Source organism: Myotis daubentonii, chromosome 3, assembly GCF_963259705.1.
Source record: "Myotis daubentonii chromosome 3, mMyoDau2.1, whole genome shotgun sequence".
Classification (NCBI taxonomy): domain Eukaryota; kingdom Metazoa; phylum Chordata; class Mammalia; order Chiroptera; family Vespertilionidae; genus Myotis; species Myotis daubentonii.
The window spans coordinates 172895077-172911067 of NC_081842.1; the positions used below are offsets into that span (position 1 = coordinate 172895077).

Below are 15991 nucleotides of genomic sequence, written 5' to 3' on the forward strand. Positions count from 1 at the left end.
TCAGTTGTGAACTAATTACTATGCTTGGAAAATGCTAGCATCCTCATAAATATTTCAGTTAAATTATGGTGCAAAATGTAAATTTTACAAACTTTGAAATGCACATTTTTGTGACGTCTAAGCATTTCCCTGAGAGCATGAGGAATGTTATTTATATAATATAACATTCCAGCTACACTCGGGAAGACTCTTCATGAAGAAGACACCGCAGAGGTAAAATACCTAAGAGGAGATGGTAAGAACAATCTGAGGCCCTAGCCGGTGCAGCTGAGTTGGTGGGAGCATCATCCTGTGCACCAAAAGGTGGCGGTTTGATTCCCAGGTTGTGGGTTCGATCCCTGGTGGGCGAGTGTGCAGGAGTCAACCAATGGATGTTTCTCTCTCTCTCTCACCCTTCCTTCTTCTCTCTAAAATCAATAAAATAAAATATGTTGGTTTATAAGTGGAGTAAAAGAAACAACTATGGAAAGCAGGACCAGCTGAGAATTCACCCTAAGGAAGGGGTGAATGTGACAGGGTTGCCCCTGTCCCCAAAACATCATTACCCTTCTGTAAATTGTTGGGATGCTTTTCCACTTTACTTTGAAGCATTGCCATTTTCTGTGAAAGTCATTGGGTTCTGAAGCATGGCCTTGTAAAAATGCAGCTGCAGCATTGTGTGGCAACTGCATCATGCAGGTATTGGTGAGTTTCAGACGAGGAGATGATGATCCCAAGTCATTCATTCTTTCTTGGAAAGGAGTTTGATCAGATTGTTTTCTTCTGATCACCACATGATATCAGCTATACTAAGAAAACTGATTGGTAGTAGGAAGGTGGGTGATTTTGGAATATGAAGAACCCCAAGAGGTAGAGAAGGCTAGGAGAAGGGCCCTGATCCAGGAAAGGAGGCCATCAAACCTCACAGGAGTATACCTGGGCCCTAACGGCATTAGGGGAGAGAAAGGGCTGCAAAAATGGAAGACAGACCTTGTTCTTAGGAAAAGAGATGGAAATGTCTCTGTTTTCAGACAATAGAGCAAATCGAATAATCTACCACTTCAACAAACCATTACATTATTAGGGAATAGCTACAAATATTCTATAGGCAAGTACTTTATATTCTGGAAATACAATCAAGAGGCAATGCTTTAAGGCTACACATTAAGGCTACCTGGATTATTATGCAAGCCACAAAGACATTTTTTTGCAAAAGGTAACATAATTAAACACTATTTCCATCTTAGGAAAAGCTATTGTAAGCCAACTAGACATTCAAAATGGAATCTTAACTCTTATTGCTATTATTCTATTGCAGGGCAGATTATCACTCAAAACTGTCTATTTCAGAACACCAAGAAATTCTCACTTTTTTGTTATCTTTTAAGTAAGGCTACATCAGAAAAAAGACTTTTAAAGTAAACTTTTCTTTTGTGTTTAAAGTGAAATTTATTACAATACAATAAGTGCAAGTGTTATTAAAAATGCTGGTTAAAATTATAAAGTGCCTATATATTTTTTCTAATATAAATATTGGAAATAATAACTTCAACAATTCTATATGTACACAGAACACTGAAAACATAAAATCATGCACAAGGTCAAAATGTAACTTTGCATACTGTCCTTTTAGGGATCACTTTTATCTTCTTCTGGTCTCAGTATGATTCCAGAATATGAAAGGATATGCTAATTACTCAGATTACAAACTTAAAGGGTCAGTGTTTTGAATGTAAGTCAGTTATCACACATTAACAATACTCTAAAATCACTGCTTCTACTAATCTGATTAAGTGGTTCTAATTCCCATATTTCCCTTTCTCTTGGACATCAAGTTGAGCTAGAAAAACTGTGATTATAGGATCCAGCATGACATGTATTCCTCATGATTCATTTAAAAGTGGCCTAAAGTGTTAGTATCTATATAAAAAGTCCTACAGGACATAAAAGACAGTAAGTACATCAGCATGTAAGGAAAATTAAGCAGCTCACCCTCTGCTTGCTTACCTGGTTCCATGTCTCTATAGAAAGGATGGACCACAGCCATGAAGAAGCAAGGACCAATCAGAACTGCTGATAGTATGTGTTTGGGGAGGGGAGGAGGAGCAGCACAGGAAGGAATGGGACAGAAGTGTCGGATAATAAAGGGAAACTAAACGGAATCACCTATCTAGTCTTCCTCATCCTGTTAAAGCAGGGACTGGTTCCTGAGAACACTTCATAAATTTGAGGAACAGCCTACACATTACAGGTGAGGACATTTCACAAATACCAAAGCGAGTCTGAGCTAGGCCTCAGACATGGGGGCAGGTGGAACAATTTTCATAAATGAGCAGAGGTTAAGGGGTTCTGCAAGGGGAAGAAAAGGAAACTGCGTATGATACTTAGTCCTCTATGACAGCGCTTCTCATCCAATTCACTTGGGGGTCTCATCAAAATGCATTGGGTCTGGGGTGGGGCCTCAGATTCTGCATTTGTAGTAAGTGCCTAGGAGATGCCGATGCTCTTGGTCCATGGACCACACGCTGAGAAGCAAGGGTCCACCACCCAAGGAGGGAGCCGCCTCTGTCTCTCTGGGCCACAAGTGAGCAGAACTGAGACCTGCTCCTGTCCACGCACATCCCCAGGCAAAAGGTGTAGATGCATTGCATATGTGAGCAGCTGGCTACAAGACTGTGTTAATATATTTTCTGGGAGCACCATGACTATATGAAGAGCCAAGTAACATAATTCAACGTGAGTACATGGAGTGGTCTATTTGCTGGTACTAAAACAAATCTCTTTCTCATACAGTCCTCCTTAAATTGAACATGATATAAAAGTATAAAAAAAAACACCCAGCATATTGAATTTCATAGCAAAAAGCCACATGTGCACACACATATAGTATGAATTATAAGAAATTAAATGCGTTTTAGCAGAATATAGTGCTACCACTGCTCCCAGCTAAAATCATCTCCTCTTCCAAATACAAGGAAAAAACCTTGAATTGTAAGGAAGATGACTGCATTGCCTGCCAGCACAAGGCCACACGCTCCCCATTTGATCTGAAACACACAAAAAAAGGATTAAATATTTAGTTTCATCATATTACATTCTTTGTAAATCTGTTATTTTCTGCATTAGAAAAATTCAATGAAATATTACATAAAACTGCTAAAAGGCTTAATGTAACAGGCAGGAGACAGTGAACTACTCAGTAATTAGTCTAATTACTTCATGATGCTTGTTAATTAAGTCTAGTATCATCCGTAACATTTTCTCCATTAGACATATTTCTCTACTTGCTTTCAGCAGACAATGATGGCCTTAAGTAAAATACATGCAGCTTATTATAAAAGGTCCAATTGCAACATTGGGTACTGAAAGTTCTATACACATTGCCTTCTTTCACGAAAACAGGAATTAGAGAATTACGGATTTGTTTCTTTTCTAGGCAAGAAAAGATTTTTAAAAATAATCTGTGTGCAAATGAAAACAGCTTCTCAGCGTGGCAGATGATTTTACAGAGGTACAGTTGGGGATGAGAGTACCCTCTAGTGGGCATTTTTTGTTTTAATTTAACCAATAGAAAACAACAATGGAAGTTGCTTCATACAACATGATGTAGTAATGAAAGGTAAAAATACAAATCTTTATAGCAAAATTTAAGAAGTATTTAGTCTGAGGTATAAAAACAATAAGGTCATGACAATCTTGCATTCAAACACCATTGATGCTTCTCTATTATCTAGATAAAGTTCAAACTAGTAGGACATTCAAAACCCTTCCTGATCAGGCTTCACCAACCTTTCTAACCTCAATCTCAGTTACTCCTTTTTGCTCTATCATATCGGACTACTGCTCTTTATTCCACATATTAATTGCATTTCCACAGTTGGATGCCATTCCATTTAACAGCCTTCCCTACTTTAATCAAAGCCCGATTTATCAAAAACCACATCAAATGCCAGGTAGTATTTCCCTGTGTCCCAAGGCATTCTGACATGACCACACAGTGTTCTAATGACCACACAGTGTTCTAATGGCCACACAGTGTTCTAATGACCACACAGTGCTCTAATGGCCACACAGTGCATTCACGGTGGTACATGCTTATCCATCAGGCTGGATTCTGTGCTCTGTGGGAACAGAGACAGCATCGGGCTCGTATTCCTGGTGTCTGACAAACAGCAGATGTTACCAAAATATTTACTAAATGAATAAATAAGACTTGTACATATCTGATATTCAGTGTCCCAAGAAGTTTCATGAAATTGAAAGAGTATGTAATTGGGGGAATAAAAATAAAGAGTATAAAAAAAAAATCACCATTTAAAAATAAATTAAAAAATAGAGTATAAAAGACAGTGAATGTCAAAGAATGGAATAAATACACCCACAATGTGTTTTTTATTCACTCTATTTTCTAATAGCTATATAGTTGGTTGTCCCTCAACATATACCTACTGTGTTGACTTGAGAATTGTGTCCATGATCCTATTGAAGAAGAATTTGATATGATATTATGGTACTGTGTTTTATAATAATACTAGAGGACTGGTGCACAAAAATCTGTGCACTCGGGTGGGTCCCTCAGCCCAGCCTGTGCCCTCTCGCAGTCTGGGACCCCTCGGGGGACGTCCACCTGCTGGCTTAGGCCTGCTCCCTAAGATGGCAATCAGACATCCCTCTGGCAGCCCAGGAGCCCTCGGGGGGATGTCCACTTGCCAGTGGGGAGCAGGCCTAAGCTGCGGTCGGACATCCTTAGCACTGCTGAGGAAGCAGGAGAGGCTCCCACCACCACCACTGGCAGCCGTCAGCCTGGCTTGTGGCTGAGCAGAGCTCCCTGATGTGGGAGCACACTGACCACCAGGGGGCAGCTCCTGCATTGAGCTTCTGCCCCCTGGTGGTCAGTGTGTGTCATAGTGATGAGTCATTCCCAGTCGTTCTGCTGCTAGGGTCAATTTGCATATTACCCTTTTATTATATAGGATAGAGGCCTGGTGCATGGGTGGGGGCTGGCTGGTTTGCCCTGCAGGGTGTCCTGGATCAGGGTGGGTGTCCCGCTGGGGTGCCTGGACAGCCTGGGTGAGGGGCTGAGGGCCGTTTTAAGGCTAGCCACACCCCCTTCAGGGAGGGGGGTCCCCACTGAGGTGCCTGGGCAGCCTGGGTGAGGGGCTGATGGCTGTTTGCAGGCTGGCCACAGCCCCCAGCCACCCAAGCTCCCAGTGGAGGCTGGCTGGAAGCAGGTATCTGGGATTTATTTATCTTCTATAATTGAAACTTTGTTGCCTTGAGCAGAGGCCACAGCAGGCCAGGGCAGGTGGGAAGTTTGGCTTCCTCCATCGCCTGGGCAACCAAGCCTCCTGCTTGCTCCAGCTCCATGGCTGCCAGCCACCGCTATCTTGGTTGGGTTAATTTCCATATAGTCGCTCTGATTGGCTGGTGGGTGTGGCTTGGGGTGTAGCAGAGGTACAGTCAATTTGCATGTTTCTCTTTTATTAGATTAGATATATTTGATCTTCTCCTTTCTGGCATATAGCTCCTAAAACACTTGGAATTTTCTAAGTGATAAGAGTGATAAAGGTAACTTTTATTATGTTAATACTAGAGGCCTGACCTGTAGGACCAGCTCTCTGCCATTCCCTGAGGGGTCCCTGATTGCAAGAGGGCGCAGGCCAGGCCAAGGGACCCCACCGGTGCACAATCAGGCCAGAGGGACGCAGCAGGTTGGCCAGCAGGAGAGGGTCTGTGGGAAGGCTCCAGGGCGTATCCAGCCCATCTCGCTCAGTCCCGATCAGCTGGACCCCAGCAGCAAGCTAACCTACCGGTCGGAGCATCTACCCCCTGGTGGTCAGTGCACACCATAGTGAGTGGTTGAGTGGCCTTAGCTATTACACTTTGATTGGTTGAACAGATGACCGGACCTTTAGCATATTAGGCTTTTATTATATAGGATGGTGACTTTGGAAAGCACCAAGGGACGGGGGTTGGTTGCTAGAGAGGCCAAGCATGTGCTTAGAGGGACAAAACTTTTAGTCCCACTCTCCCTTGACCTTTGGGGAAGGGAAAGGGGGGGAGGGGGCTGGAGATTGATTCAATCACCAGTGGCCAATGATTTGACTGATCATGCCTATGTTATAAAGCCTCCATAAAAACCCAAAATGAAGGTATTTGGAGAACTTCCAGGCTGGTGATTGGGGCAGAGTGATGCATTCTGGAAACTCCTCTATGCAGCTCTCCCATCAGGCTGTTCCTTTTGTAATTAAACTAGTAACCCAGTGAGTAAATGGGTTTCCTGAATTCTGTGAACAAATCAATTAAACTGAAGATAAGGGTCACAGGGACCTCTGATCTATAGCCAATCAGTCAGAAGCACAAGTGACAATCTGGACTTTTGATTGGCAACTGAAACAGAGGGCAGTCATGTGGGACTAAACACTTAACATGTGGGATCTAATACTATTTCTGGGTAGACAGTGTCGGAATCGAGACAAATTGTTGGACACCCCGCTGGTGTTGGAGAATTACTCATTGGAGGTGGGGGGGAAACTCCCACACCACACACATTGAAATTGGGTGATCAGGACTCATTTAGATGTTCATTTTGAAACTAGAAAAGTATTGTTATTGCAGTCTCTATGGACTGCCCTAAGATAGAAGGCAAGGACTTAAGAACAATTCCAGATAATAGCTTAAAGTAGAGAAAGCAAGAAGTCATTTGGCCTGGCTAAAAGTTATGAGAAACTAAGAAAGCATTCTGTAAATATGGCTAGGATATTGTTAGGTAGATCTAAAATGTGGACTAGATTAACTGAAACTATGCCTGGCTTTGAGTATTAGGTCTAAACAATGAAAATGAAATAGTGGTCCAGACAGAGGCCTTTGAAGTAAACTCAGTGACAACTGGGAAAAACAATAGAGAACAAAACTCACCACAGCCACACGAGCAAGAATAACAGGAAATCCAAAGGCAGAAACAACAATTCCAGTAGTGAAAAAATATGCCAGTTCCCGACAGGCACTGCTTGTTGCATCAGAGTCATATGTTGCTCTTTTGGCAATGAAATGAGGAATGGGAGAGATGGCGTGAAATATCAGGACGAACAAGGGCCAATAAACACTGTTGGTTGGACCCAGGAGAAATGCAAAAAGAAAAGTTACAGTTAAGACATTCTACTGTTTCAAAGTTAATATTATTTTAAAATATCATTTTAAAATTATTTTAAATGAAATACAGTATATTTCAAGAATCACCAAATAGCCCAGCCAGTATGGCTTAGTGGTTGAGCATCGACCCATGAACCAGGAGGTCATGGTTTGATACCAGGTCAGAGTACAAGCCTGGGTTGCAGGCTCGATTCCCAGTAGGGGACCAGCAAGAGGCAGCCAATCAATGATTCTCTCTTTCTCTCTTCCTTCCACTGTGAAATCAATAAGAACATTTTTCTTTTAAAAAGAATCACAAAACAATAGTTAGGTTTTTTTAGAAATGCTCTAGTTCAAAGCCATTATTGAACTAGTGAGGAAACAGACACAGGTTGGAAAAAAGGACTGGACTAGACCCAGCTGCTTCCTGACATACCCACAGCAAAGAGCTCTTAATTCTTCCTAGAAAACAATAAGTTTTCTAAAGAAAATCTATGTTCCCATTTACAGGAAGCCATTGTGAACAGAAAAAAGGAGGGGGGTGGGTATATACAAGTTCAGTGATGAAATATAATCTCACAAGAAGATCTGATCATAAAATCTTAAATGAGCAGGTCATGGTGGGTAGTCACGCTCCAGGCATATAACTTTCTTTTTTCCAAATATGGTTTGTTTTGTTTTTTATTGATTTCAGAGAGGTAGCAGGAGGGAAAAAGAGATAGAAATATCAATGATAAAAGAGAATCATTGATCTGCAGCCTCCTGCACGACCCCCACTGGGGATCAAGCTCACAACCTTGGCATGTGCCCTGACTGGAAATCAAACTATGACCTCCTTGTTCATGAATCGACGCTCAACCACTGACCACACTGGCTGGGCAGCATATAACTTCTTTAGTGAAAGATTTATCTTTGCCTTAAGCAAGCCCTGTGTATTTTTCTGTGTATCCAGGTTAATACACCTTTGAAATAAGCATAGCTTCCCTCAAGAGAGCACACAATCTTGTTAACTGTACCTTGTTTTCTCCCAACTTCAGGTAATCTTCGGTAATTGCATTCTCTCCTTAATGTAAAATGCATAAAAGAAACTGCAAAAACTATTATTCTTCCGAGCATTTGAGATCTTGCTTTCCAGCAAATGTTGTCAGTTTTGGCTTAAATAAAGGCTTATAAAAATCCTCCACAGATTTAGACATTTCTTACATCAACAATATAAATTATAATTGCCTCAAAATAAAATTTGGGTCCAACTGTTTTTTTTACACATTAGTGAGTTTTTCTCATAGCCAAAGGTCTCTGTTTGTGACTACATGTGAACACTGAAAATGTGAGATAATTTTCTGCCTCAGGATGGCATTATTAAAATTAATTTAAAGGCAAGCACTTGTGATTGGGTATTTCAAAATTCTCAGAAATATAGAAACTAACTCAAATGCTTTGTAAGGTCACATGATCTAAGATTAACCCTTAATAAATAAAAGCTAGTTTAAGTTTGTTGGTTTAGGCAGAACAGACGTGTGTTTTGAGTTGATATTTTAAATATAATACAGTTATATTATGTTTTATCCAGGGTTTTTATAAAAGTAAGTCCATGTTAATAATTGACTTTTACATCTATGAAATGTTTCTAGAGTTTATAAAATGTCTTCATAAATTTACTTCTTAGTTTTCATTGGAAATTAAGGTTTTAAGGGTTAAAATCTCAACATATGCAGGAATAAGTTTCCTGTGCTCCAAAATGAACCCTGGAACAACTCAAAAAGATCTGTTCTCTCTTCTTACAACAGAGACGTTTTAAACTAATCAGGACTGTTTTTGTATGTTAAATTGCATGGGAAGCACTGTAAAAATAAGTGATGAAAGACTTCATCACTAGGGTATGCTACCAGGGTAAAAAATGGCTGTAAATAAAATGAATAGTTAGGGATATGGGAAACCCAAGATGGCTACTTGGTTCTTTGAGGCTCCCTGGCAAACACCATTTTTTTCAGTATTTATACATGCCTTCATGCCTCATACTGCATTCAAGCTGGACTTAAATTAGATGAAGGAACTTATGAGCTGCCATTATTGAAAGGAGACAGCTTACACTATTGTCAAGGTTTGATAAAGTCACTACCAGAAAATGCCAAATGGGTAACCGCTTCCTTTCCCAGGAAGCAACCAGAAGACAAAAGACTAAGAATCATTAACTACCACCTAGAGATTTTGTTTACTGGAAAGGACATCAAATAAAACACACTCTCCAACCTCTCTGGAAGGGACCTTATCAGCACCTAACCACGAACAGACATCTACCCATCTCTGACACTTGCCTCCGCCTACAACAGACATCAAAGACTCCTCTAGAATGAGAAGCCACTGACATCAGAGATAGACAGCTATCCCAAGACACTGACAAGGCCTGTGTCTGTATATCTTCAGATCAATGCTAAACTCAGAAACCAGTTTGTTTTTACTTGTATGCTAATGATATGTTACAATAATATACTTGTTCTTTGCGTTTTGCTAATAGTCCAACTGCTTATGATTACTAAAGATGTATATGATAATACTATTTGTATAGCTATATACGTGTTATACTAAATGAAAAATACAGAAAAATGAAACAGATGGCAAAATTTGGATCATGATAGTTCACAGGATAGAAATGATCCAGAGTATTTTTTGTAATGAAGGCCCATAAGACCTGACTAACTTCCATTTACCTGACCTGCACTTGTGGAAAAATTTGGTCTCAATTCACATCTCATGGTTATATTGCCCTATCCCCAATGGTCCACCATTTCAATACAATAACCACCATCCCCTGTACCCTTTACCCTTTAATCTTCATAACACTTCTACCTCTGATAGCATGTATATTTTATTTTAAATATTTTTATTGATTTTGAGAGAGAGAGAGAAGCATTGATGAGAGAGAATCATCAATTGGCTGCCTCCTTCACCCTCCTACTGGGGATTGAGCCCACAACCCAGGCATGTGCCTGACCAGAAATCAAATCAGCAACCTCTCGGTGCATGGGACAATGCTCAACCAACTGATCCACACCAGCCAGGGCAGCATGCACATTTTAAAATCTGTTTATCGTCTGTCTCCCCCTCTGAAATACAGACTCCAACAGAGCAGGACTCTTGTTTTCTTATTTCTTAATCCCCAGTTCCCATAACAGCAGCTGGAAAACAGCAAGCACTCAACCAACACTTGTGAATAAAGCCATTAGTTGAATGTTCCCTCCCGACTCCGCCTGATAAACTCTCATTTATCCACCAGTCTCAGCTAAAAGACAACTTCTGTGCAGCCCCCCCAACTGTCCCGGGGAAACTCGTGATACTCTGACGCACTTTCTCAAAGCTCTCACTGTACTTTTCGCCTATCTCCACTACAGCTTTCTTACTAACTGGATAGTTTACCTGTCTCTCACTCAATGTAAGCTCCTTGAAGACAGGACTATGTCTCCTCATTCTTTTTTTTTTTTTTTTTTTAATATATTTTTATTGATTTCAGAGAGGGAGGGAGAGGGAGAGATAGAAACATCAATGATGAGAGAGAAACATCATTGATCGGCTGCCTCCTGCACATACTGGGGATTGAGCTCGCAACCTGGCCATGTGCCCTTGATTGGGATTGAACCTGGGATCCTTCAGTCCGCAGGCCAACACTCTATCTACAGAGCCAAACCAGCTAGGGCTGTCTCTTCATTCTTGCATTCCCAGCTGATCCAGAGAAGGTAGTCAGTAAGTGCTTATTAAATGAATATATCGATTTTAAAAAAAGCTTTTCTCTGTGCAAGTACAACTGACCCATGAAGGGATTGGATTCATAATTTGGGCTTCACTAACTCATTGGTTGGAGTCTGGTGTTAAATTGACCAAACTCCCTAACACTCATGACACATACACACAAAATAGTGACAAAGACACAAAAAGAATAGTTGTTTTTTTTAAAAGAACTTACCCATAATCCTCTAAGGCACATCCCAGCATAAGAAAAGTCAGTCCAATAGCCCCACTGAAGGATAATAACACAAGAGCTGTGAAAGATAAAGCCAAGAGTTACAGGTTCTAGATCAGTGGTTGCCAGGGGTTAGGGTAGGAGGGGAGGAATGAGAAGTGACTATATTGGGTATAGAATTTCTCTTGGGGGTGATGAAATGTTTTGGAATTAGATAGTAGTGATGGTTGTGAATAATTAAAAACACACACAGAATTTAACATTTTAAAGGGGTTAATTTTGTGGTATGTGAATATATCTCAATAAAAAATTTTAATTAAAAAATTAAGTCCACAATTTAAGCAAATGTAGCAATTTACTTATTTCATTAGTTGATGTTACATTTGACTAGCATATCATTGCCTATGCCCACCACTTTTAAATCATTAGATGGAGAAAGGTCTCAAGAATTTCCAGTACCCATCCTCTATCTACTGTATTAATTCCCTCTATATTTGTCAGAAGAGGGCAGCCAGCCAGTCTGTACAAATCCTGTGAAAGGAAACTCACCACCACCTGAGGCAGGTCATTTTATTCTGATAGTTTCTAAATGTTGAAAACCTCTTTCCTTAAGTTATATGCAAAACTGCTTCTTTGAAATATATACACTTTGATCATTTTTGCCTCCCCGAACCTTAGCATTTTAAGTATTTGGAGATTGCCTTCATAGAAAATTATTCTCAACTACTAAATAAAATATTTATTCCTGGCATCTATGGAACACTAATCTCTGAGGGGAGAGGAACACATCTGTCCTTATGCTGCTAACGTGTTAAAAAATCTTGAGCTCTGAGTCACCAACACTTGTTCAAATCTTCTCTGCCACCAACTGGTTGTGTGACCTTGTGTAGAAGCTAAACTTCTCTAAGTCTGATTTCTCACCTGTAAAGTAGTAATAATGGTACCACCTTATTAGGGAGCTTATAGTAATTAAATGAGATAATCTATGTAAAGTGGTTGGCAAAAGGAGGGATTCAATAAGTAAATGTTGATTGATGTAGGTATCTGCTCATTTTAGCAATGTTCTTTGATAATGGTATAAATCAGAAGCATAGGACACTATATTATCCAAATATCCTTCTGAAAAAAATACCTAACACTCAAAATTAGTCACTGATTAAACTAACCAACATTCTCATTGCTTACTGCTACATTAAGAGATTTGGAGGGAATGTTTTATAGGAAGATGCCAAAGTGCTTTTAAGAAACATCTAGACGTATGTAGGTATTAGAGGACAAGAATAATTTTAATTTGTATATTTTTCCATTTAGTAGGTGTCACTTTTTAAAGAAAAATGTACAAAAGTAAGTTTTTTATGTATTATTTCATTAATTTCATTAAGGAGAATCTCTTCCTAGTTGGCTTTGTCCCCTCACTGTACTGCTCCCTCCTCCAGGACAACTTTCAAAGCTAGGGACCGCAGATCTCTTCTTACAGTTGTGTATACAGTTGTGAACTGTATACAGTCCTCAAGGTTCACAACTGTATACACAACTGTATATCTCTGGTTGATTCTTTTTAGTCCTTTTTTTTTTTTTCTTTTTCAGAAATTGCATCCTCTCTGCCTCTTAAAGTTGGAGCTGACCAGGATTCAAACTTCATCTTTTTTTCACTCTATGCTCTTGTTGAGATGATGCGTTCAACCCAAAGCTCCCTGGTACTGCAAGGGTCTGGCCACATGAATGCTGCACCTCCAACTCCAATCTTGTCTTCTCCCTCTGAGTAGCCAACAAGGACCTCAAACTCAAGATGTGAAAAACTGAAGCATCCCCACTCCCTCCTCCCACACACACATTTCTTCCCTTTGAAGGTTCTATCTTGAAACACCAACACCACCATTGCACTATGTCCTCTAGAAAAACAGCAAATCAAGGTGACTCAATCTCCCAGACCTCACTGCTATAGACTGAAAGCTTGTATGCCACCCCCACCTCAACCCTCAAAACTCTTGTTAAATCCTAAGGCCTAGTGTGATGGTACTGGGAGGCGAGGCCTTTGGGAGGAGATCAGCCCACAAGGGCAGAGCCCTCATCAATGGGACTAGTGCCCTCAGAAGAGACCCCAAAGAGCTCCCTTACCCCTTCCACCATGTGAGGAATCAGCAAGAGGATGGCTGTCTATAAACCAGGAAGCAGGCCCTCATAGCAAACTGCTGGCATCTTGACCTTGGACTTCCCAAACTCCAGAATTAATAAGTTTCTGCTTAAGCCGCCCGCTTTATAGCAGCCTGCTTCTCTTGAACCCTCTGCTACTGCCTTAGCACAGGCCCTTATCATCCCGTGCCTGCCTCTAATCATCTCTTCCAATCCACCCTCTTCACAGCAGACAGTGTTCTCTCAAATATACAAAGCTGGTGTCGCCTCTTCAAAGTTGCTTTCATAGCCGACAAGTTGTTCTGGCACTTGAGGATCAACGTGGTCTGACCCCTGACTGCCTCACCACTCTCCCACTGAGATCCCGTCTTAATAACACAGACGAAGCGCCTGGTGGAGAGAACAGGTGTGCTCTTTCATGCCCTCTGCTCCGTGCCACATGCTGTTCTCTCCACTTGGAATAAACTCTACCCTCACCCCAGCCTTTGCCAGGCGAAGCCTTACTGATCCTTTTAGCTTCCATTCAAGGATTGCCTCTTCTGTAGAAAGGGTCCTCCTTGTCCCCAGAGCAGGGTCAAGCGGTCCCATCTGTACTAGTTACTAGGGCTGCTATTAACAATGTACCAACTGAGTGGCTTAGGACAACAGAAATCCATTTTCTCCAGTTCTGGAGGCTTCACGGTGTCGGGAAGGCGTCGGTGTCCTTCATGGTGTCCATGTTCTAGTGGCTTCCGGCAATCTTTGGTGCTCCTTGGCTTGCAGCTGCCTTGCTCTTCTTTCTGCCTTCATCTTCATATGGTATCTTTCTATGGTGTCCCTATATGTCTCCATGTCCAAATTTCTCTTATAAGAACAATAGTCCTTGGGTGAGGGCCCAATCGAATCCAATATTAACTTAACTTGATTACATCTGCAAAGACCTTATTTCCAGAAAAAGTCACACTGACAGGTCCTGGGGGAGTCAGAACATATCTATTCAAGAGACATGACTCAACCACAACACCATCTTGGTGCTCCCACGGTACCTGAGCATGCCTTAAGCTAGGAAAATAGTAACTATTTCCAACTCCCTTGCCCAACAATTTCCCAGGTATCTTTTTATCCCAAGTCTCAGGCAGACAGTAATCCCCGAGTTACCTGCAAAAGCTTCCTTCCCTTAATCCTTTTCCATGTCATAACCTAGCTTCCTTCACCATTTCTAACACGTTCACACCTAAGCATTATTACTTGATAGTTTCTGGGCATGACTAAACGGTGCAATACAGATACTACCTTTGCCAACTGTTTTCTGCACTGGCTTCAAGTGGCTGTATTACCCAGGGGTCACTGTCCAAATACATCCTGTTTACTCAACGGATGTGGAATATAGGGCCGCCCAGAAATAATGATAAAATGTGTCTGCTGCCAACAGCTCACACGCTCAGATAGATTTCACAGTGAACATACCCATGCGTGCAAATATGTTGTATACAAGTTTACAGCAGGTGGGGAGATCTTTGGGTACACGTTTTAAAGAAAAGAGGAACTCCAGCAAAGAAACAAGTTATGCTCTCTATTCAAAAGATTACAAATCTAATGGTTTCCTCCCAAAATAACAGGAAACCTTCCCATAACCTCTCCCAACGCCGGTGTCCCCCAGTCCTCTGAAGGCACACAGATCAGGGAAGCGGTGTTCTCGGTACCCCTGTCTTATCAACCACACCCCCTTTTTTTATCAACCGCACCATTCAAAAACACATACTGCACAAACACCCCTTTCTCGTCTGTCCAAAGATGCAAGTAACGATAAAATGCCACCTAATTTGCTCTCCACAATTACGAGAAATGCAGCATTTCTGGGTGCTTTCCATGAACACCCGCCTGCAGTCGACTCGGCCTCCTTGGAAAACATCCTCAAGGAACAAGAGGATTAAGTGCCCCAGAGCCGAGAGCGCGGCAGACAAAGGCTCGCGGAGCGGCAGGAGGAAAGGGAAGGGGCGTCCGGGTGGACACGCCAGGAAGTGGGAACCCGGTTAAAACTCGGCGGTGCGGGGGGTGCGGGGGCCTTCCGAGGAGCTGGGAGGGGATGCTCCAGGCGGGCCGGGTCCCCCAGGCGGGCACCGCTCCCCGCGAGGGCTCGGCCAGTGGCCTAGCAAAAAAACAAAACAAACAGGGCTGCGGCTCCCCACACACCCTCCACCCGCAACCCAAGACGCGAGGGGGTGGGCGCGCGCATTCCCACCCGCAGAGGCCGGGTGCGCGGCGGGTCTGGGGGAGGCCGCTCCCCGCCCACGCGCTGAAAGCACAGCTCCACGTTTACACAGGACCGGCGAGCGGCGGCCACGGCCGCGGATGTACCTTTAATGCCCGCCATGTCTTCCGAGCTGGGGCCGCGGCTGCTTCCGGTTTCCAGCCACAGCCCCGCCCACGCCCGGCCAGGGGCGGTACCGCGGGCCGAGCCCGCCCCGCCACGTAGAGCCCCGCCCCATTACGCCCATAACCCCGCCCCCACCTCGCCTGGCTCCTCCCCCATCTCACGGAGCTCGGCGCCTGCCTCCTGATGCATATCCTGGGCCATCCCTGCAAAGCCGCTAGCTCCGGGTATCCCCCACCGTGCACCGCGATCTCTCTAACAGTGATGGCGAACCTATGACACGCGTGTCAGAGGTGACACGCGAACTCATTTTTTTGGTTGATTTTTCTTTGTTAAATGGCATTTAAATAAAATAAATATCAAAAATATAAATCTTTGTTTTACTATGGTTGCAAAGATCAAAAAATTTCTATATGTGACACGGCACCAGAATTAAGTTA

At 42.4% G+C, this 15991-nt stretch overlaps 1 protein-coding gene across 1 annotated transcript; it reads right to left on the reverse strand.

The window, feature by feature from the left end:
* Positions 1 to 1403: 1403 nt before the first annotated feature.
* Positions 1404 to 15631, reverse strand: LEPROT (leptin receptor overlapping transcript). The gene is made up of 4 exons (XM_059689274.1): positions 15536 to 15631; positions 11069 to 11144; positions 6898 to 7084; positions 1404 to 3026 (listed from the first exon to the last, which is right to left on the reverse strand). The coding sequence occupies exons 1-4, from the start codon at positions 15549 to 15551 to the stop codon at positions 2910 to 2912; spliced, it is 396 nt and encodes a 131-aa protein (XP_059545257.1). The 5' UTR covers positions 15552 to 15631; the 3' UTR covers positions 1404 to 2909.
* Between the last annotated feature and the right edge of the window lie 360 nt (positions 15632 to 15991).